General features: G+C 43.4%; 1 protein-coding gene across 1 annotated transcript; it reads left to right on the forward strand.

The window, feature by feature from the left end:
• The first annotated feature begins 763 nt into the window (after positions 1–763).
• LOC117283107 lies at positions 764–4,012 on the forward strand. The gene has a single exon (XM_033755502.1). The coding sequence runs from the start codon at positions 764–766 to the stop codon at positions 4,010–4,012; it is 3,249 nt and encodes a 1,082-aa protein (XP_033611393.1).
• The last annotated feature ends 21,131 nt before the right edge of the window (positions 4,013–25,143 follow it).

The following is a 25,143-nucleotide window of genomic DNA, read 5'->3' on the forward strand; positions in this document are numbered from 1 at the left end:
TTCAAATGTATTTCTTACGGAGGAGGCAATGGGAAAATAAGTTGTTGGACTTGAATCCGCGAATGTGAAGGCAAATTTAACGATTTTCCAGGCTTGTCTCTCCAAAGGGAACAACTTTTAAGTTTACAAATTCTTCCTATGACGCGCCCTTTGGAAGACGCAGGGCGGGGTGGACACATGGGAATTGGTTCGACTCGCGCCGTCAGTTGGCTGTTGTTATTTCAACGATATATTTTTTCTTAAATTATATTTTAAAACGATGAGGCCTACATTCACTTTCGTTGTTAAGACGGGATCGAATACTAGGCTACTAAGCTAAGCACATGTAATAGGCACTGCTGTTGCCAGACCCGTGTTTACAAGTTCCCTAGCAACCGCTGTTTACTCGCTTTTGCCAGGCAACTGTTGTTTACTCGTTGTTGCTAAGCATTGTCACACTTGCTTGAATGTGGTCAGTTCCCACACAACGTTTCCATAGTTATAACAGAGGGTTCATTTCCATAGCAGCGGCATAGGGTATAAATAGCCCAGCTTCGACGAGAAGCAGTCAGTCTGGAATTAATCGCCGAGAAAGACAGTCTAGCACTTCATCGAGATATAGTGTAAGCAGTCATTGAAATACTACGAGTGACAACGATTGTAAAGTGTGTGATTCTATCTATATCTAATACGGCGTAAAGTTATTTGTAGCGTGACATACCCAAACACGCTACAATATTTTATTGCACTAGGTTAAACAAAGAGGAAATATCGTGCGAAAAGAATGACTAAAAGGCGGGAAAACTCACCTCGACGAAAAGAAGACAATGACAGTTATGAAAGCCGTGCGCAACCAAACGGGAAACGCAGAAAAATGGGTGATATTGCTTCTGAGAACAGCAGAGATGCTGATTGTCCTCATTTACCAGCGGTGACTGCAAAGGTGAAGACACCGGTTCGTCGAATAGAAGACACGGACAGTCATGAGAGCCGTGCTCAACCAAGCAGGAAACGCAGAAAATGGGGTGATATTGCTTCTGAGAACAGCAGAGATGCTGATTGTCCTCATTTACCAGCGGTGACTGCAAAGGTGAAGACACCGGTTCTTCGAAAAGAAGACAATGACAGTCCAAGCAGGAAACGCAGAAAATGGGGTGATATTGCTTCTGAGAACAGCAGAGATGCTGATTGTCCTCATTTACCAGCGGTGACTGCAAAGGTGAAGACACCGGTTCTTCGAAAAGAAGACAATGACAGTCCAAGCAGGAAACGCAGAAAATGGGGTGATATTGCTTCTGAGAACAGCAGAGATGCTGATTGTCCTCATTTACCAGCGGTGACTGCAAAGGTGAAGACACCGGTTCTTCGAAAAGAAGACAATGACAGTCCAAGCAGGAAACGCAGAAAATGGGGTGATATTGCTTCTGAGAACAGCAGAGATGCTGATTGTCCTCATTTACCAGCGGTGACTGCAAAGGTGAAGACACCGGTTCTTCGAAAAGAAGACAATGACAGTCCAAGCAGGAAACGCAGAAAATGGGGTGATATTGCTTCTGAGAACAGCAGAGATGCTGATTGTCCTCATTTACCAGCGGTGACTGCAAAGGTGAAGACACCGGTTCTTCGAAAAGAAGACAATGACAGTCCAAGCAGGAAACGCAGAAAATGGGGTGATATTGCTTCTGAGAACAGCAGAGATGCTGATTGTCCTCATTTACCAGCGGTGACTGCAAAGGTGAAGACACCGGTTCTTCGAAAAGAAGACAATGACAGTCCAAGCAGGAAACGCAGAAAATGGGGTGATATTGCTTCTGAGAACAGCAGAGATGCTGATTGTCCTCATTTACCAGCGGTGACTGCAAAGGTGAAGACACCGGTTCTTCGAAAAGAAGACAATGACAGTCCAAGCAGGAAACGCAGAAAATGGGGTGATATTGCTTCTGAGAACAGCAGAGATGCTGATTGTCCTCATTTACCAGCGGTGACTGCAAAGGTGAAGACACCGGTTCGTCGAATAGAAGACACTGACAACTGCAGTGACACTGATGACACACCTATTGAACCATGCAAAAAGAGGAGAAAAAGGAGTCATAGTGGTTCTGAGAGGAGCAGTGATACTGATTGCCCTCCACAGTTACCCGCATTGACTGAAACAAGGAAGACTCCAAGTTGTCGAACAGAAGAATCTGACAGCTGCAGTGACAGTGATGAAAGCCCTATTAAACCATGCAGAAAGAGCAGCAGGTCGAATAGTGGGGACTCTGAGAACGAAAGCAGTGACTCTGATTGCCCTCTGATAGTATATGCTAAAGTGCAGGGAATTGTGGCTAAGAACAACATGAGTTACCATGACGATGAGCCTGTTTGCGACGATGAAGGAGAAGTCACTGGACACACATCAATGAGATATTCTAGGACTGAAAGAAATAGGAATATTGTTAGGGTGAGTTGTCCTGAGACAGAAGGAACAGAACAGAAGAACAGAAGAATCTGTTGTCGAACAGAAGAATCTGACAGCTGCAATGACAGTGATGAAAGCCCTATTAAACCATGCAGAGAGAGCAGCAGGTCGAATAGTGGGGACTCTGAGAACGAAAGCAGTGACTCTGATTGCCCTGTGATAGTATATGCTGCAGTGCAGGGAATTGTGACTAAGAACGACAAGAGTTACCATGACGATGAGCCTGTTTGCGACGATGAAGGAGAAGTCACTGGACACACATCAATGAGATATTCTAGGACTGAAAGAAATAGGAATATTGTTAGGGTGAGTTGTCCTGAGACAGAAGGAACAGAACAGAAGAACAGAAGAATCTGTTGTCGAACAGAAGAATCTGACAGCTGCAATGACAGTGATGAAAGCCCTATTAAACCATGCAGAGAGAGCAGCAGGTCGAATAGTGGGGACTCTGAGAACGAAAGCAGTGACTCTGATTGCCCTGTGATAGTATATGCTGCAGTGCAGGGAATTGTGACTAAGAACGACAAGAGTTACCATGACGATGAGCCTGTTTGCGACGATGAAGGAGAAGTCACTGGACACACATCAATGAGATATTCTAGGACTGAAAGAAATAGGAATATTGTTAGGGTGAGTTGTCCTGAGACAGAAGGAACAGAACAGAAGAACAGAAGAATCTGTTGTCGAACAGAAGAATCTGACAGCTGCAATGACAGTGATGAAAGCCCTATTAAACCATGCAGAGAGAGCAGCAGGTCGAATAGTGGGGACTCTGAGAACGAAAGCAGTGACTCTGATTGCCCTGTGATAGTATATGCTGCAGTGCAGGGAATTGTGACTAAGAACGACAAGAGTTACCATGACGATGAGCCTGTTTGCGACGATGAAGGAGAAGTCACTGGACACACATCAATGAGATATTCTAGGACTGAAAGAAATAGGAATATTGTTAGGGTGAGTTGTCCTGAGACAGAAGGAGAAGGGGTATCGGATGAAGTTAGGATTTTCTCTCGTCACTCCACTGCTGCTCCCACAACCGAGTCTGGTAATATTGGAGCGGAACCGATGCCATCAACATCATCTGGCGCTGCAGCTCACAAGTCACAATGCCGTAAGGATAAAGAGTCAGAGAACTGTCCGGCTTGTCCCATTTGCTTGGAACAATTTACCACACAGGAAGTTGGGACTATAGACACTTGCGACCATATTTTCTGTGCGGACTGTATCAAGAAATGGGGACAATGTGCCAATACTTGTCCAGTTGATCGACAGGTGTTTTCAATCATTAATGTTCGACCCCATCCAGGTGGAGAAATTATCACAGAGATCCCTTTTGAATCAAGAAGTCAACAACTCTTATTTTGTCGTATGTGTGGCGATAGTGATCATGGAGAGCGCATGCTTATTTGTGATGAATGTAATTTTGCCTTTCATTTTACATGCCTGGCGCCTCCTCTGAATACTACGCATTTGCTTGGATGGACCTGCCCTTATTGCGTCTACAGATTCTTCTTTTCTGATGTAATAGAATTCGCGTCTCAGTGGGTAGACAATGAAAATTTACCTGAATAGTTATACATCAATCCTAGAGGGAGACCAACCAGGAACAAACGAGGGCCACAACAAATGCGCAGAAGGACTTCCCGGAAGCAGACAGACTGACACCCAAGAAATAACAATAATTTTAATTGATTTATATCAGCTCCAAAAGTTCTATAAATGTAGATCTGGCTTTGTGTTCCACTTCTTGCCGTACAACGTCGGTTAATATCCATCCTTGTTTTCTTATTTATTGTATATAACTACATGTTTCGGCCTAACTGGCCATCACAAGATGTATAAGTAGTTCTGATAAAGGAAACTGCTGCACTGTTGTAATGTTTTTAGTTTTTCATCTGTGTAAATGCCTCAGATTGTTCTAGGTTATATGGTTTATTGTGCTGTTGTCATGCATGTGTTTGGTGTGTAATATATGATGTGCTATATGAGAGTTTTGTTTTAAGGTACATACTCATTTGTATTCTGTCCCTGCATATTCCATGTTACTTATGGTTTCGTCGGTTTATTGATTTGTTGATTTCGCTATTCTTGACTGCGGTGACGAAGAACAACCCTCCATAAAATTCGCTACAAAAAAAAAATTACACAACTCCATCAACTTTTTCGACCTCTCAATATACCGCAGTAAAAAAGAGATCGAATTTACAATATACAAATGCCCACTCAATGCCGGGTTTACACGAGTCAAGTCCTGGGTCAAATATCTTGCCTCCGTACTTGCGTGGTTTGGTTCTACTTGACTTGACTTAACTACAGCCTGACAAACGTGTTTTCACGTAGTTCAGTAGATGTTCAAGTAGATGTACACGAAGTGTATACGAATCAAATGCCTGATATGAGAAAGCTGGTAATATTAGCCCTGCCGGCTTGCTCACTTGCATCATCTCTTGTTTACACGTGTAAAGTCAGCGGTCAAGTAGGCGATCAAGTGGTAAAATTCGTGATGGGGGTAGCAGTCAAGTCACTTGTCCACCGTGCAGAACTGCTTGACTTGTCTCGCTACTTGACGCAAGTCGGTACTTGACTTGACCGGAACTGTTTACACGATGCAAGAAAAATATTCTAATTAACTTTACCGCTCTACATGACCGTTTACTTGACCCATGTAAACCCGGCTTAACTCTGATGCTTCAATTGTTTTGTTCCTGAGCCTCAATGCTGGCAGTTGGCGCCTAGGGGCTCAACTGACTTAAATGATCTTCTGTGTTTTTCTATAAACCCTCGGCAGAGACCGCATATAAAACATAGCATTTCTATTGTTGTATGTATTCGTTTCCGTGGAAACGTGTTTATATAATTTTTCCATAGCAACGGCTGTACGCGTTACATCTCGTTTCCTGACAATTCCTGTATTGTTGCGTGCGGCTGAATTACCTAGCATCGGCTGTTACTCTGGCTCCACAGTTCTTGCTCTGAGCAATTGCGCCACAATACATTGTGTCTGTGTGATTTCCTGTCGCAGTCTTGTTTTATAATATCTGCAAACTTCAACTGCATTACGCGATGACCCGTCCAAGAATTGCCAGTTAGGCGGGAAAATAAATTTGTATCAGCAATATATGGAGAATAAATTCGATTTTGGATTGAAACTTCCCACACTCTTATGATGACATTAAAGTTTACATTTATTTTCTTGTGAAATACTGTATTTTCTTCAAAGAATGCATCCTGTTTAGTTATCCTATATAACTTCTTCGTTTTGTTTTCCGTGTCAACACAGCAACTATGAGAATATTGCGCGTGTTTGCGAGGCAATGCGACAAGAAATTGTGTGGGTTTCGGATTTTAACGAATATTTTTTGAACAGTCACTTTTACACTCGCAATGGTTAATCACAACTTAAAACGTCTTCTGAAGTTTCCTCTTCAGTGTTACGACACTCTCGCACGCTAATCTCGGTGAAAGGTCTTCTAGTCTGTTCTCTTGCCTAATACCGACGCTGCTCTTCTAAGGACAAATATAAAATGAATTAGTCTCAAAGTCAAAGTCAAATTCACATTGCGACTGATGGTCAGTCAGGCAGGCAGTCAGTCTTGGTATCGAGCCCAATGTGGGGCGCATGACCTGACCTAGTCTTAGTCAAAGTGAACTAGTCTCCAAGTCCAAGTCACATTGCGACAGTCAGTCAGTCAGTCAGTCAGTAAGTCTTGGTGTCGAGCCCCATTTGGGGGTCATGACCAGATATTTATTACTGTTTGGCATTTACGGTCTTGTTTCTGTGGGCCGCCCTCTCTGACGAGAGGACGGGTCTGCCTTTTGTATATGCTACTGGCTCTTGCCAGTGCAGTCTTTCTCGTGTCCGAGTCTCTTGGGACTCGCGACCACATTTTACCGTCTCAGATTTGAGACTTCCCTTTTCGTCGCCTCCTACGACTCGCAGGTCACGGTGGACGTATTCGACCCCGCCTCGACACGGGTGTACTCCTGATATTATTCTGTAAACCCTGCTATAGTCTCCGCACGGAACACATAGAAAACACGGCCTCTCTTGTTTACTGCTCGTTGCCTAGCAACAGACGTCTGATATTGTTGTAACGCAACCAGCTGAAGGTTGTTTACAGGTCCGTTGCCCGGCAATGGAAAGCCCTTTGTCTATGGTTGGCCAAGAATTTTTCTCCGCGGCTACGTGTTTACCTAGCTGATCCCTAGCAATGGGTATACACGTTACAATATTGTGGCGTACAGACCCGTTTCCAGGCGGTGACTGCGTAAACAATGACCGTTTCTAGGAAACGACTCCGTAAACACGTCCCCGTTGCTAGGCAGCAGATTCTTAATAATGTAACACGATGACTTCATTTTAATCCCACGTCAGCAGTAACTTTGGGTCATACTGTATAGGCCTATTAGACCGCACGTGACCATGGACCTGGGGCTGGGCCATACTCTCCTCTATAACTGACAATAAAAGCGTTGGACCAAATTCGGCAGCGGACATTTCCCTGTTACAGAGAGAAGTACAGACTCCATAAATTAACTTCCAGTCTACAGATCTCCACATCGCACGATCATCCCTATCCGCGCCCTCCGATGACACGAGAAGAGCGCGGAAACTACGGCAGCAGAAGGAAGTAGCGACCATTTGAACCACGAAGAAAATACGTTACAATGATGTTAATGCCGAGTGCATATCTGTAATTGACTGTAAACTGCGTAGCGGGTTACAATACCGGAAACAGCTTCTAGATACAAGATGGTAGGTTCCGTTACGTACGAGAGATGGTGCATCAGGAGATTATAGCAAAAGAAAAGGAAATCAATACACATATGTACGAGTAAATCAGTGTGGATAGTAAGTGAAGTCTCGACAGATGAGCGATTCGAAAGAGTAGATTCTAAAGCGTTCTGACGATGTTGAATAGCACTCAGAAATACTGGGTTTTCGAACTTCGCCCGCTATTCTATAGAACATAACGCTTCGGAAATTGGCTCTGTCTCCGTCCTCAGAAGAGTGGGGAGAAACCCAATCTGTTGGGACCCTTAGAAAGAGCTAACCTCAATCACTGGACAACCCATGTCAGTATAACTGCAGCTATATAAGTACTTGAGACCCGGCTATGTCCATGGGAGATAACATGAAAAATGTACAATAAAACTGCGATAAACCGTGCAGAGACCTGAAACTAAGGGAGAAATGGAGGTAAAAATTTTATGCAAGAAACCCAGCCAACATATCAAGTCCAATGAAAACCAATGATAATCATTTTGAACACTCAGGACCAAAGCCTCATACGAGGGGCGTTCAAGTTTTAAGGTCTCCGACTTTTTTTTCTCAGGACTGGGAGCAGATAGACACATGTGGTTTAGTTTAAAATACATGTGCACTCTTTGTGAATGTGTGACAGAGATGGCAGCACTGTACGGCACACAGATTTTTAGTGATGTGAGCAAGAGTGAGGAGTGTTTTTGATACTTAAAATGGCGACGTTTTCGTTACAAGAACAGCGAGTAATCATTCGTTTTCTCCACTTGCGTGGTGCGACACCCATTGAAATTCATCGCCAGTTGAGTGAGACATGTGGTAATGGTGTCATGAATGTGAAAAATGTGCGTTCGTGGGCGCGACAGTTCAAAGAAGGCCGAACGTCGTGTGACAACGAACCAAAAACAATCTTGGCCCCGCACAAGCTGGTCTGACAACATGGTCGAGCGAGTTGAGAAAGTTGTTTTGGAGGATCGCCGATTGAGTGTGGAAAACATCGCCTCCAAAGTTGGCATTTCCGTGGGATCTGTGCACACAATCCTGCATGAAGACCTGCGAATGCAGAAAGTGTCCTCCAGGTGGGTGCCACGAATGCTGGCGGACGACCACCAAGGCTGCGCGCATGGTAATTTGCCAGGCGATGTTGACACACGATGAAGGCATGAACGGGACTTTCTTTTCATCAATTGTGACAATGGATGAGACATGGATGCCGTTTTTCACTCCTGAAATGAAGCGCCAGTCAGCTCAATGGAAGAACACAGACTCACCGCCACCAAAAAATTCCGGGTAAGTGCCAGTCTTGGAAAAAATTATGATGGCCATACTTTGGGACAGTGATGGTATAATCCTTACTCATTGCATTCCAAAGGGCACTACGGTGACAGGTGCATCCTACCAAGATGTTTTGAAGAACAAGCTCCTTCCAGCATTGCAAGAAAAACGGCTGGAAAAGGCTGCACGTGTGCTCTTTCACCAGGACAATGCACCAGAGCATCGGGCGTATGCGACGCAGCAATTTCTTTGTGAAAACAACCTTGAAGTGGTTTCTCATGCTCCCCACTCGCCTGACCTGGCTCCTAGAGATTTTTGGCTTTTCCTAACGATGAAAGACACTCTCCATGGTCGCACATTCACCAGTCGTGCCGCTATTGCATCAGCAATTTTCTAGTGGTCAAAACAGACTCCTACAGAAGCGTTCGCAGCGGCCATGGAATCATGGCGTCGACGTTGGGAAAAATGTATACAGCTGCAGGGAGATTACGTTGAAAAGTGACAGAAGTTTCAAATTTTTTACATGATTATTGTGTGAGAAAAAATCGGAGACTTTAGAACTTGAACGCACAACGTATGCGTAGAAACCCATGAAGAATAAACCAGGTTTGAATGAGATCAGCAACAGACGGCACACTGCGTCTATAGAAAAACAGATCACTGATGGCGGCCGAAGATCACGCAATTAATGCTCTAAATTAATTCGAAGCGTAGAAATAAATTCCTTGTAAGCTGGGTTTACTGACAGTTTGATGATTCTTTAAATGGATAAGTGAGAGAACTTATGACTTAATGGATGAACATACAAGGAGCCCGACTAAACAACACCAAACCAATCACAACAGCCACATCAACCGTGCAAACAACACAATTTGCTTCACATACCTATGGTTTATTTATGGACGCTGACAAGAGCAAAGAGTGTATAGAATCTAATGGTATTGTAGCGTACAGACCCGTCACTAGGTAACGATCGCAAACAAAGAGAGAAGCAGCCCGCAACAAGAGAGGAACTGTTGGAAGCGGTTTCTTCAGTGGTCCGCGCCGGGAACGTTGTTACGCAACGGGGCGGTAAACACGCCTCTATAACAATAGAAGAGCTGTGATTTCTATGTGGTCTGTGTCGAAGGGTTATGAATGGGACACGTTTAGAGCTTAGCTCAGTTGTGGCATAGTCGCCAGACTATAAGGACGTAAGCAAAGGACATGTGTTAAAATCCGTTACCAGGAAACGACTACTGAAGACCTTGAAGACTTGATGTGTGCCGAAGGTACAATGTTGTTTTGAGTGTGTAATTCACAGAGACTCTTATACTTACGTATAGTCACGATTCGTAAGTGGTCAACAAATCTAATTATCAAACCAAAACAAACAGCCAGTCTAACGCATGACAGAATTAACATTAACAAATGAACTAGAAAGGCTGTGGAAGGAAGCGACTGTACCATACTTAAAGCAATTATATAGGCATTCACCAGCGGAAGTGAGAAAACTACAGAATGCCCCAGTTAGGACAGTCAGTGTTCTGGTCGAGATTCGAACCCTGCAGCTCCATAATATAAGTCAGAAGCATTACGTCTTGAATTAACTTGTACGAATACCATTAGCCAAGAAACCACGTGTTCAGTCTACTAAGAGAATGTGGGCGAGTCTTTGTCAGGCAGCCCGTTACGTCATCAAATTATATTTTCAACGTACTTCCGGTATTCATGCGCCTCAGGGAAATTCAAATCTACTTGCATGGGGCTTTCCTTTCGTAAGGTTGCCTACACATGCCGTGACGAAGAGCAGACGAGTTGCAGTTTTAAAAACAGATTCAGAAGTAAACGCCCGACTCGCGGTATTTTAATATAACTGACACTGTCAGGAAATGTTACTTTATCACGTCTTACTGAATGCTTCTCATCTCCGTCCCGGTGCGAATAAGATAATAAAAGACTCAAGGTTACAAAAATAAAATTGACTTTAAAATACCCTGAAATGTGACAATAACACGACAGCAGCAGGGACAGCACAGTCGGGACAGCGACAGGCTACCAGCTGAACGGCTGGGCTTAGGCTACCAGCTGAACGGCTGGGCTTCGACTCCCAGCAGGGACAATTTTCTCTTCTCCAAAGTGTCCAGACCGGCTCTGGGGTAAACCGAGCCCCTTATCCAATGTGTACCGGGGCCTCTTTCACCGGAATTAAAATGGCCGACATGTAAAGTTGACCACTTACCTCAACCTAGTGCAGGTATCAAGAATGGTGGAGTTACACCTCCACTAGCCTCTACGTATTCATGCCATAATTAGGGAGAAGGACAACCGGAAGCACAAAATGACAGACGCTACATTTGGAACGGTACTCTTGTAACAAAGGATATACGGAAATGCGGAGGGATAAACGAGCGAGTGATCGAATAGCCGAATGAATGGTTGGATAAATGTGCTTCTATAAACTGCGCTCTGCTGGTCTAGACGTGAATTATACTCACCAGCACCCAGGATAAGGAGACAATGAAAAACTGCCTAACGGTGGTACATCACTCCAGACCGCCCTCACATCAATGTGGACAGCGTGAAGATGTTTGCCGTTTGTCAAGCATCTGTCTGGACAGGTTCATTGCCTGCACGTGTTGGAGCGTACTGAAAGGGCCCGGTTCCTTCGCCGCAGGTCCCATTACAACGGAGCAAGGAAAAATTGCAAAAGGTTGCAAACCGTGTTCGAGACTTCAGCACTCCCTACATGCTGGTCTCTTATCTGACGCCACTTTCTATAACGGCTTCTTGAAACCGGGTGCAGGGACATTCTGAATAATATTAAAGTAAGTACAACAAACCTTTACTCTCTACAACCGAATGCAGGAGTTCTCCACCTATAAACACATGTGACCACCATAGTTCCATCGAAAAGGGAAGGGTCAGTTCCGAACATTGTTGAAAGTTCCCGTAAGACTGTACAGTAACAGCAGAAACTTAAATTTTAAATAGCTTTACAGCCTCTCTACACCTACAGTAAGCTATAAAATGTTCCTGTACAGTCACGAAAAGTGCAGTTCTGCACACTGTTGCAGGTCCCTATCAGGCTGTACGGTGACAGCAGGATCCTAAATAGCTTTACACCCTCTCTACACCTACAGTAAGCTATAAAGTGTTCCTACACAGTCACGATAAGTGCAGTTCTGCACACTGTTGCAGGTCCCTATCAGGCTGTACGGTGACAGCAGGATCCTAAATAGCTTTACACCCTCTCTACACCTACAGTAAGCTATAAAGTGTTCCTACACAGTCACGATAAGTGCAGTTCTGCACACTGTTGCAGGTCCCTATCAGGCTGTACGGTGACAGCAGGACCCTAAATAGCTTTACAGCCTCTCTACAGCTACTGTAAGCTACAAAGTGTTCCTGTACAGCCACGAGAAGTGCAGTTCTGCACACTGTTGCAGGTCCCTGTCAGGCTGTACGGTGACAGCAGGAACCTAAATAGCTTTACACCCTCTCTACACCTACAGTAAGCTATAAAGTGTTCCTACACAGTCACGATAAGTGCAGTTCTGCACATTGATGCAGGTTCCTATCCGTCTGTACGGTGACAGGAACTTAACAGCTTTACAGCCTCTCTACACCTGCAGTAAGCTATAAAATGTTCCTGCACAGTCACGAAAAGTGCAGTTCTGCACACTGTTGCAGGTCCCTATCAGGCTGTACGGTGACAGCAGGAACTTAAATAGCTTTACACCCTCTCTACACCCACAATAAGCTATAAAGTGTTCCTGCACAGTCACGATAAGTGCAGTTCTGCACATTGTTGCAGGTTCCTATCCGTCTGTACGGTGACAGGAACTTAATAGCTTACACCCTCTCTACACCTGCAGTAAGCTATAAAATGTTCCTGCACAGTCACGAAAAGTGCAGTTCTGCACACTGTTGCAGGTCCCTGTCAGGCTGTACGGTGACAGCAGGAACAGCCGAAGCGTAAGACTGACCTCACCGCCATCTGTGAGTCAAATATCTAGTAAATATGGGAGCTTTGACGTCTCACAAACCCATGGGCTTCCGGGGACTGTTACAGGGATAGCTTTACTTTTACGGCTTATAATGCTATTTCCTTATTACTATAGGATTCTGACGATGGTGTATAACATACAGAGATACTGGGTTTTCGGACTTTATCCATCGTCCTGGTTTTTAAGATAACTAAGAAAAACACGACGTTTCGGGAACTGGATCTATTTCCGTCCTCAGGTGAGGGAAAACACATATTCTGTTGGGTCCCTTAGAAAGAGATAGCCTCAATCGCTGGACGGAAACAGATCCAGTTTCCGAAACGTCGTGTTTTTCTTAGTTATCTTAAAAACCAGGACGATGGATAAAGTCCGAAAACCCAATATCTCTATTTCCTTATCTTCGATGAAGAACTTATTCTAGATCTTTCAAAAATCTCTAGAGGAAAATATGAGTCCGGCGACCAAAAATGTCATATGCTATTTTCATAACACGAAAAGTGGTCTGAAATAACTCATTAACAGAAGTCCCCTTCAGAATGTGTGAAGGTTCCTCGTAATAAACACAACATATGAGTATACAACCCACCTACGTCTTGGTCTCAAAGTTGTCCTTTTCTATGGAATTTTCTAGCTAAAGTGGTATATAAGATTTGAGGCTTTCACGGCGGTGACTATGAAGAAAGCAGTCTTCTGGGATTTGGCACCGTGTATATGTGGTGTTAACCGACGTTCCTCCGAAACGTCGGTTAACACCACATATACACGGTGCCAAATCCCAGAAGACTGCTTTCTTTAAAGTGGTATACTCGTTACTTGCTTCTCAATATATACACGTAAGATATACGTTCCGTTTATAGGCATATGCATTTCCCTTGTTACAGATATTCTAAATAACACTCAGAGAAAGGAACCAAACCTCAATGCATCGTGCATGAAAAATAGAATATATGCATATCCAATATAAGTACGCCTTCATAATTACCTGGCGCAAAAAGACATTGCATGCGCTTCACCATATGGCGGAGATACCGTTGTTTTTCTAAAGAAGCTAACCACAAAATTATATTTAAAGAGACAGTCTTCATAAATTGCTAAAATTTTATAAAAATCGTTTCTGCTATTTCGAGAAAATCACAATTTGAAGGAGGCTCATCTGAAGGGTCTATGTTTTTGGAGCTCAGTGTTCATACTGTGGCGTATTTGTTTGTGAAGCCAGCAAAAAAACAGCTGTTGCTAGGGAACGGTTCCGTAAACCCAGCTCTTCTATTGTTGCAGAGGCGTGTTTACAGCGCTGCGGACTACAGAAAACATAGATCTTCTATTGCTGCGTGCGTTACCTACTAACGACAGCTGTTTATAGAGTTACCACTTGGCAACGAGTCTATACGCCACAATACAATATATTTCTGCTTGTACAATAAACACGTAAATATTATCACATATCTCTTGACCTTTCCAAAGGAAGATCTGGCACGTAAAGATCAACGTGAACACAAATGTAGACCTAAAACTGAAAACTTTCAGACGAAATTCAAGCGCAGTGCGCGTTAAACACGAGACCAGCTCAGCAAAGAGAGAAGACCAGCAAATATTTACATATCCGACATGAATGAGGTATTTGTTAATCTACCGCGGATTCTGTGCATTCCTACGTTTTCGTCCTTCGTGTAATTTGCATACAACACACTTTTTTCCATTAAATATTTGCCTACTTTTTAAAATATTTTTATATCACACTTATTTCTGTAATGGATTAAAATTCCCAGATACCCGTAAACTCTCTAAATAATAATCTAGAGTGACATGTAATAAAAAGCTTTGTGTTTAATCTCTGGAGTAATCATGTGTTTAATCTCTGGAGTAATCAACACAAACCTCGGCAGACCTACCGCAACAGGCGACATGGTAATGGCGCCCATTTATATCGAGTTGCATTTGTGCTTCTCGCAGCGATGCCTACAAAGAACACGGTCTGCTGGGTTGTGACGCCGTGTAGTTCGGAGGGAGTCCGACGTTTCGGAAGTAACATATCGCATCCAACTTCATGGCCGAGACGGTATGCCAAGTAAGAATTGAGCAGAAATATTCGATTTCTCGGTAACTTCCTTTGCTTACCATTCAAATCTGAAAATATGACGCGATAAGTTCCTCCGAAACTTCGGGATGTCTCAGATTTTCAAATTTTGCATCGATATGGAGAAGGCAAACATTATTAAACAGACTTAAGTGGAAACTTTTAACCCATTTAGATATTTATCCACGTGTCTTATTTTTAACTGTTCCATCTGTACCAGGCCATCTACCGGCAAATGTCATTCTAGAATGAATCAGTATTCGTTAATCATAACGCTACACATCCTGACGCACTCACACACTAACAGAATCGTTAAGTAGAACATAAATAAATAAATCGATCTGCCCCTAATATATATGCAAATACTTTCCAAAGCACCCAGTTAACATACACGCCTAAACTCTGTTTTCCTTTCAAAATGTAAAATACAGCTTATGAAATCGCCCTGCTGTCTGTGTCCCTATTTTTGTTAGAAGACTTATGAGATCACCTCTCTGCCTGTGTGCTCCTTTCTAATTTTTGTTAGGAGGCACGATCTGCTGTAATGGGCCCGCGAGCGCGGACTGACAAGAGGCCTTGTATACGAGTAAAATGTAAACTGTACGTACTGGCAACAGATGTATTACTGCTGACTGTGACTCTGGGAAACGACAGACCCGTCCTCTCGTCAGAGAGTGCGCCCCACATCAACAAACCCGCAACTGCCTGACAGTAAGAATGAACTGGTCTTAAGCACCACATGGGTGCTTTATTCCTTGACAGACTGGCCGACTGACCGTCGGTCGTAACTCTGACTTTGACTATGGCTTGAAGGTGCCAAGCAGGCAGTCGAAGAGACTTCAGAAGGCAGCTGAACAGCTGAAGTGTTAACAGATACTGAAGACGATATTTCTTGTGTAATAATTATGGAGATCTTGTGAATGCAGGAACTAATTGTAATTACGACTGACAATATTAACGTGGAGTGATTTGTAGTGTGAAAATCAGTAACAGTGTTATAATTACTTATAACCTGGGAATATCCAATAATTCGACTCACCAATCCAAACCCCGTCTTTAGTCACTAATACACGTGACAACATTACTGGCATTTCATAGCATAATTGAGTCTCCGAGGTGGCAGCATAATTCATTATGTCTCTGAAGGCAACAATATTTGAGTGTCTTTTTTTACGTAATGTTCTTGACCGTTCGGGCACGAAGCCCCCAGTCATAACATTGTCTGTCGGACATACAGATTCGCATTACGAAATTTCGTTGCAAGAACTCTGTTCAGAAACATAACCATTCCCAAGGGCGGAGACTATATATGCAAACAAATTGCCAAACATTTTTCATTGTAAGGGCAAGCAAAACGCCACATTTTAAAGTGATGACCCCATTTCTGACGGGTCTTGTTTCAACACGCTGGGATGAAAACATTAATGTGGGTCACATCCAGAGAGTGACCTCAAGCCAGGAAAATGACATCCTGATGCCAACCAAGAGAACTACCCTTCGACCACCGTTCTCATTAACTACGTACACGAAAACAAAAATTACAAAACTGTACAGCACCTTCGTCTGTCTACTCCTGTTCAACAGACCATCGGGTTATAATTTAAAAATATAATTTCTAAACTAACATTATTAATGTTTTCCCGTCATTCTGTGCTTGGCATAGCTGAAATATTTGTGAACGACAGTACCAAACGAAAACTTTACTCAGGAGGATTTTAAGAGGAGACCCAGGTCCAGTAATGGTTGCTACCATTCGGTCCAGAACCTTATGTCTTTTCGTCTGCTGTCTAAAACCAAAAACAAATTACAATATACATAACTATAATTTTTCCCGTGGTTCTGTATGGGTGGGAAATTTGTCTCTGACATTAAGGGAGGAACACTGAAGGAGGGTGTTTGAGAAAACTGCATAATGAGGACCTTCATAACTTGTACTCTTTGCGAAGTATAATTAGAATGAACAAGTCAAGGAGGATGAGATTGGCGGGCATGTAGCACAAACGGGAGAAGAGGAATGCGTATAGGTTATTGGTAGGAAAGTCAAAAGGAAAGAGACCACTGGGAAGACCAAGACGTAGGTGTTGGCATAACATTAAAATGGATCTTAGAGGGACAGGATAAGGTGGTACGTACTGGAACGATCTGGCTTAGGACAGGGACCAGTGGAGGGATCTTGTGGACAAGGTGAAGAATCCTCGGGTTCCATGAATTGCTGAGAAGCTGCACAACTGGCGGCTTCTCAAAAGGGGCTCAGTTCCATGAAGTTAGTTAGTTAGTTTCTTTAGTTAGTTATTGGAGAGGGTGGGTTTCCCCATGCACTTAGACCAGTATTGGTTCATTGTGCTTCCCTCTATGATATTCTACCAGTCTCTATACCCTACTGATATTGGTGCGTACCATCAGTCCCGCCCAGCCAGCGAGACCGGCTCTACTAGCTGAGAGGTATCTATAATGCTTCCCCCATCTACCAGAGGTATTAGAGACTGCTGTTGGGCGGGAAACGTCCGTAATTTGGCTCAGTGACCTCTTTTGGAGATATGAGGTTCTTTTACGTGCCGTAAAGCTACGACACGGGACCCACGGCTTAAAGTCCCTCCCGGAGGACTTGTTCCCTGAATTTTTCCGCCCTTAAAAATTCGACGACCTCCGCCGGGTATTTGAACCCGCGTACTACGAGTCATGAGGTGGGAACGTTACCTCTAGACTACGGAGGCCGCTATGAAGTTAGTTAGTTAGACCCGTTTTTCTCTATACAACACTTTTTGTGATATTCTATACAAGAGATTCCTGAGGTACATCCAGTAACTCACTAACTAGAAAACTCCATGGAGATGAGTCCTTCTTGAGAAGCCAACAATCCTGCAGCTACTCAAGAACTTCTCAGCATTATTCTACCGAAATCCTAACGTATCCTGCAGTTACAAAGGAAGACACTGTGGCATGCAGACCCGCTGCTAGGCAACGACTGCGAAAAAAGCAGCTATACAATAATCGTTGTTAAGTAATGGATATGTAAACAATGGCCGTTGGTAGGCAATGGCCGCAAAAGACGCGCACGATACAACAGAAGAGCTGTTGGAAGCGGTGATCTCTACGCAGTCCGCGCCGAGGATTTACAACGAGGGCCAGCTGCCATTAGAGACAGTCCTGAGACGGCAGTTAGAAGAGGTGACTTTAGGATAGTCGTCAGTCGGTAAGAACGCGAACAAGGAAGCATGGAACACTGTTGGGATCCATCACCAAGCAACGACTGGTGAAGACACAGAAGACTGGGAAGATTTAAGTGTGAGCCGTAGTGAACTGCAGAGTGTGAATTAGCGACAGCGATATAGTTACTTGTAGTTATGATCTGTAAGAGTTAAATATATCCAATTACCAAATCTAGACTCAGTGTACAGTCACACTCTAACGCGTGTCAATATCTACATTAAAACCTACCACGTTTGTTTATAAACTTCAAGATCAGAGCAATTTCAGCACAAAGTTGGTTTGGTTTAAAAATCATGGCAAATGCAATGATAATGACTCCAGGAAGAAAATACTTCTCTCAAGGTTTCCATTCCCTTACAGCTGTGCCTCTCAGCAACTTATGAAATTCTAACCCGATTAATCAAAGGAGTTTCGCGATCCAAGAGGCGGTTCCTTGATATACGAAATGCCCATCTTTCTGGTGTGGTAACAACAGCAAAAAGTATGCGTTGCCTAAATTACGTTTTTGCAGAAACTGTAAACATGATATCATAATAAAGTATCGCACCAACATTAGCATGCAGTAAGCAAGGAAAAATAACGGAACAAATAAGAAAATTGTCCTGAAGTATTTCACTCATAAATCCACATTTTCCTCAAACATTTTACAAACATTAAACAATAATAATGAGCACGAGTTGAGGTCCTTACACCGCTGGTTATGAAGGATACAACGCCATGTAATCCGCTTAGAAAAAAAAAGTGATGGTTCGAAGACAAATGTCGCCTCCGTATTCAGGGTTAAAAAGTAAGTCAAGCAAGAAACCAACATGAAGGAGTCATGCGAAATAGTGAGAACTAACGTGTTTCTTTCTATTGGTTCATTAGCAGAAGTGTTGGATTCCAAGGTCCTTTCTTCTGTATAACGATTTTTCGCAAGCCACACGCTCAGTCTGCTCTCTCTCTCACGCTGGTTTCTTGCCTGACTTACTCTTTAAACCTGAAGATGGAAGCGGCATGTTCCTCAGAATCGTCCGTTGACTCTCAACGGACTATAAGGCATTATATCCTAGAGCAGGGATCTCCAAACTTTTCGAGCCGCGGGCCACATTAGGTAATTCAGCACTTTCAACTGGCCGGATAAAATGAGAAAATAATAACTCTAAGTATATGAGTTTTATTGAAAGCACAGAATTTCATAAACTAAATACAAAGTACGTGAGAATAAATTATCGTATATTAATGACAACAGACAGTAGCAGCAAATGCTCATATTTTCATCACAAATTATAATAAAACAATTAATGTGAATGATGGACTCGTTTTGCATTCTTAAAATCTGATTAAATTGAGTTTCAAATTTTGAAACGCTAATCACAAGTAGCGACTTTAAATGTCCATCGGATAAATTTGCCCTCAGAGTTCAGAAATTTATAAAATTCGATCAAATTTCCTTCCTTGTATTTGTCTTTAATATGATCATTTTCCTGAAGTTCAATAATTTCCACTTGAATTTGACTTGGGACATCTGCAGCATCACAGTCAAACGGATTTTGAAACAATCTAATTTCCTGAGCACTGGAATCCAAATCAGCAAACAGCTTCCGAAATTGTACTTTCAAACCTGAAATGATTAAATTTGCAAACGAGGAAGGAAATTCTGCTTCACCCTTTTTATGCAACTCTGCAAAGTTACAATTTTCCACTTGGCTTTCCAGAAGTATCAGCTTTGCTCTGAATGCCTCGATAAGTGCAAATAAATCACAGACTAAGTTATTTTCACCCTGCAACTTTAAATTCATATGGTTCACCAGATCAGCAAAGAATGCTAATTTCTAAAGCCACTCGGTATCTGATAAAAGTGGTTCGTGATGGTTTTTGTCGGTAAGAAATATATAAATTTCATTCCTGAGCTGAAAGAAGCGCGAAAGAACCTTTCCACAGCTAAATCATCGAACTGCAGTATAATATGTCAGGTCAATAAGCTCGGAATCACATTTACCAGTACTCACTGGAAAATTAGTTCAATTGGCGCATTTCTGCACAATTCTTTCGCGGGTCGGATGAGGCCCGCGGGCCGTAGTTTGGAAACACTGGTCCTAGAGGAAAGAACTCTTCACATTGAGAGAATACGTTATAAGCACAGATGAAGGATAATATAAAAATGGGCATTACAGAAATAAGGTGTGAAACAGTGAACTGAAATCTAGTTCAGTATGGGTATTAGTGGTGGGCTCTTGTGAACAAGGATACGGAATAACCAATTCGTTTATGGCGACATCTGGAACCCTGTCCTCGCCCCAATTCTTTGCATGGACAGAGAAAAATTTAACAGGACATTCTCCTATCCCCTGTGTTAACGACCCTTTTTGCACAACACCCAGCGACATTGAGTACCCCTCGTTCTCAATTACTATTATGGCTCTACAGCCCTTTGTTGGCCCTTGGCCGCCTTTTCAATTTCTTGCTCCAATAAACAGTCGATAGGACTCCTTGGACGAGGAATCAGCCCCTCGCAAGGCCGCTACCAACACACAGAACAGCACAAACACAGAATAAACGCAAACAGACATCCATGCCTTGAGTGGGATTCGAACACACGATCCCAGTGCTCCAGCGAGCAGAGACAGTTCATTCCTTAGACCGCGCGGCCACTGTAATCGGCCTCGAATTCTTAATACATTCAGAAAACGCAGGGAAAAAGTAGCTTCAGTAACAAACAGACTTCAAGAAGAGAAGAGAAAACTCTTGACCCTACCGGGACTCGAACACGTAATCCGTCGCTATACCGACTGCGCGATTCGTACATTGTCCAAGTTAGGGACATTCCAAATTCTACATAGCGTCATTGTAGTTGAGCTTTCGTAAGTTCTACGAGTATTTATACAACCCTCGCAGCTTTAAATATTGTCACGTGTTGGGTATGTCACGCGACAAATAATCTGACGTAGGTCAAGGATGTAGCGAATTGTGCTTCGCTTCTACACTCACACACTTTAAACTTATTATCACTTGCAGTATCACAATTACTGCTTCCACTACATCTCGGCGAATACTAGGCTTCAACTGCCTTCGACGGCGACTTCCTTAAGTCTCCAACTTATACTGAATACTCAATTACTCACTCCTCAATCCTCGCTGAATAGTGTTCCTATTCCTTATGTACTAGTATGCTCGGCACGGACGACATAGAAAGCACATTGCTGCTCGGCAACAGATACCAGGTATTGTTGTCAGGTGTGTCTACCTACTTCTTGCCTGGCAATAGACACTCTACTGTTGCGTGACGTCACAGCTTAGCAGGGAGGTGTGTTTACCGAGCGTTGTTACGCAACGGTCACAACAATCTCCATTGCTTCGTTGCTCAGCAACGGACGACATGCAACACGCCACAATATTTTAGCAGTGAAATAGGAACGATTTATATATCGCGTGAATATTAATGAAATTTGAATCAATTACAAAAAAACAATATTTAAATTACACAAATTTTTATAGATAATCCATTACGTTCTCACATCCCCCATGAAACATACGGAATGATCTGATCCAAAATTGAAGAAATTAAATCGAATCTAACAGCATGAAAACGTGTAAGTACACTAGGCCATGACGTCATAAATGAACTACAATTCACAAAATGTCCTATTGTTTCATAACAGAACAACACGTTCCGGTCTATATGTAGATTGTAATGACCTTGAAAAATCTAGTTTCCTTTTCCTTGTAAAAATAACCTAACTCCCATGCCGTTGTCTCACTGGTATTTCACAGAACACAGAAGCGTCTCATAAAAATGCATAATCTCCTACCCAACAAATTTCAGCTTCCAGTCTCCACTAAATGCGAGTACAAGTATAAACTCTAAAGTATTGTACCGTGTTTACCGGACGATCATCGCGTTATTTCAGACTCTACAAAAATATCAGTATCTTATATACTGACCACAGCTATTGCACCTAGTGGCCGTGCCACTGCTAAAGCGGTTAGTCGCCGGTTTCCAACTGCGGCGGCCCGGGTTCGATGCCGGGTCTGGTGAAGTGGGATTTGTGCTGGACAAAGTGGTTCTGGGGCGGGTTTTCTCCGAGTACTACGGTTTCCCCTGCCAATCTTCATTCCATCAAATTCTCCATCATCATAATCACCCGGGGCAGGCTACAATAGGCCAATCAGTGGACGTCGTGCCGAGTGGACCTTCCTTCCTTCCTTCCAGCCGCCTATGGCCCTGGGGTCAACTCAGCCTCTAACAAAAATGAGTACCAGGAATTAATTAAATCATTTTCCTGGGGAGTAAAGCGCGGCAGGTGCGTAAGGCGTAAGTAGGGATTATCCATAAATGTTTAACTACTGGCAATTATGTGGGATATTTTAGATTTTGATGGTTGCGGTCAGGTGCTACAGTAAAACTGGTTGGCAGCGTTTGGAATAGAATAAGAAATTGGGGTGCTCACCCCAATTTCCGCCATAATGGACAGGTCGCAAGAAGTGTGACACAACACTGCACGCAACACTGCCGAACAAGTCAAAGTCAAATTTATGTTACGACCAACGATCAGTCGGCCAAACTGTCCTGGTGACAAGCACCATTTTGAGGCTTAGGATTAGATTTCTGTTTCTGCAAGACAATTGCGGGTTTCTTGATGTGGGGCGCCACCTCTGGCGAGAGGATGGGTCTGTCTTTTACAACGTAAAATATTGTGACGGATTGGGCCGTTCTAGAGGAAACGGACAGGTAAACACGTTCCAACAAGAGAGCATCCAAAAATAGGACATCCACCGTTAGGTAACAGACATGTAAACGCATTTAGTAGAAACGAATACGCAACAATACAGTGTCCATTGCTAGGCAATGCATGGATGGACACGCCTGACAACAATATAGGATATACGTCGCTGAGCAATTGATGTGTTTTCTGTGTATGTCCGTGACGAGCCTATATGACACCGAAGGCTTATAACAGGAGGCGAGCACCCCCGTGTGGAGGCGGGGTCGGATACCTCCACCGTGACTCTGCGAGTTGTAGGAGGCGACGAAAAGGGAAGTCTTAAACCTGAAACAGTAAAATAAGGTCGCGAGTCCAAAAGGACTCGGACCCGAGAAAGACTGCGCTGGCAAAAGCCAGTAGCATGTAAAAAATACATACCCGTCCTCTCGTCAAAGAGGGCGCCACACAAGACTTACTGACCGTCAGTTGCAATGTGGCTTTAACAGGATACCGAGTACACCGAGTGGGGGCGGGGTAAAATACCTCCACCGACACCCTGCAAGTCGTAGGAGGCGACGAAAAGGGAAGTCTCAAAACTGAGACAGTAAAATATGGTCACGAGTCCCATGGGACTCGGACCCGAGAAAGACTGCTCTAACAAGTCCAGCAAGGACCCGAACACTCGTCAGAGAGGACGTCCAACAAAAAGAAGACCGTAACTGTCAAACAGAAATAAATATCTGGTCATGAGCCTCAGATGGGGCTCGACACCAAGACTTACTGACTGATTGACAGTCAGTCGCAATGTGACTTTGACTTTGACGACGGCGTTCAAAGCAGTTCAATAGCTGAAGGGTTGAAACCATGTGTGTTATAATTTGTAGTTACGAGTGGCGAAGATCCAATAAATAGATTCATCTGATCCAGAACCCATTAATTATTCGTCACGCTAACACTTATACGTCATAATATATTTACATTTTACATGTTATTACACGAATGTATACACAACAAATACAAGGCCTCTGTCAGTCAAGGTTCAGTACAGCAGATCATGCCCTATCTTTAGTAGCTTCCGCCTATGAACACTAGTGGCCATTTTATCACTCACTACCAAACCTCAGCACTCTCCTTTTATAATCACTTTGCGCGGACCGAATTGGAAACGTCGTTTCCAACAATACCTCTATTGTTTCTTACGTATTCGTTGCCGCGCGAATGTGTTTATCGAGCCGTTAACATTTGTTTTATTTTTAACTGTTAAAGTAAACTGTTGTGCAGACGAGAGGTATATACTGATCTCATGACTATAAAAACCTTATAAATTGTTATATACACATACATACTCGTATACAGATGGTGCCGGGATAGCGTAGTCGGTATAGAGACTGGCTATGGATTCGAAGACAGGCATCGGAGTTCGAGTCCAGGTAGGGTCAAGAATTTGCTCTTCTTCATGTCGCCCAGGCCGGTTCTGGGGCCCAACCAGACTCCTATCCAATGGGTACCGGGACTCTTTCCCTGGGGGTAAAGCGGTCCGGTCGTGAAGCTGACCATTCACCCCCAACACGTGCCACGGTCAAGAAAATGTGGATCTATACATCCACTCCCCCATACGCCTTCATGGCCTAGTGCTTAATTAGTTAAGCTCAGGGATAACGTTTCTTTTTACCATACGAGCATACCATGCACACACATAGCAGGATATTTACCAAACTGACGAAACAGCTTTGTTATTCAAGATGTGTAGTTACGCGCTCCTTGACCCCAGAAACTTCCGAATCTGGAACTCAAGAAACATACCGAAGACAATATATCATGAAGCAGTAAGTGCAGTTTCATAAACGAAATGTGTTCTCTCTCGTTCTCCCTCGGCAGGTCTGCACTATGGCAGTTCCTTGCAGCGCGAGACTCGAGGCAATTCATTACTATGATGTAAGCCGACCTCCGTGATGGTGTGAGGTATACACAAATTGGAAGTCAAGATCTGTGCAGTGCAATAGCCGCCCAAACTCCGTCACGGATCTCTCAGGGCACGTAACAACATTCTGTGACTTTACGAGTTACAGTATCTCTCGTCGGGCACTTAACATCATAAAAAATGAAACGCTATAACCGGTTACCGGCAGGCTACTAGTTCCTTCTCATAAAGCATACCACTAAAACACAAACTGCACTTCTTTACGACTTAGGTAATATTCAAGGTACGACACGGAACATAAATGAAAGGGGAGCCATATCCGAATAAGAGGTGTGCAACTGAACATCTCTGCCTAGCGGTAACGCTGTGGCCTTGTCCTCGGGAGGCTCTCGGTTCTAGTCTCGGCAGGAACGCCACTTATCCTGAGGAATTCAATGGTTTTCCGTATGTCTTCAGTGTCGGGATGGCATGTTCATTAGTCACGATACAGTCTTTCCACATCCTTTCAAATTCATTATTCGTCAATCATCCTATCATCAAATATTAAGGGCCCGAATTAAGGTGGAACCACAGGGGCCGCAACCCCGGGGCCTCCACGAGACACAAAGATAATCAATGGATTTTATTCAGACATTACTTCTTTAAAATTACGGAGACTCGGTTTGTATCTTCACTTATAATAATAATAATAATAATAATAATAATAATAATAATAACAGCAAGAAAAAGTAAAGCTATCCCTGTTAACAGGCCGTGAAGACTCATAGGCTCATGAGACGTCGAGGCT

The sequence above is a fragment of the Cryptotermes secundus genome, unplaced genomic scaffold (assembly GCF_002891405.2).
Source record: "Cryptotermes secundus unplaced genomic scaffold, Csec_1.0 scaffold1009, whole genome shotgun sequence".
Taxonomy (NCBI): Eukaryota; Metazoa; Arthropoda; class Insecta; order Blattodea; family Kalotermitidae; genus Cryptotermes; species Cryptotermes secundus.

Excerpts from the sequence above, each read along its gene's own strand:
- LOC117283107 (XM_033755502.1), top strand. The coding sequence starts at position 764 with ATGACTAAAAGGCGGGAAAACTCACCTCGACGAAAAGAAGACAATGAC.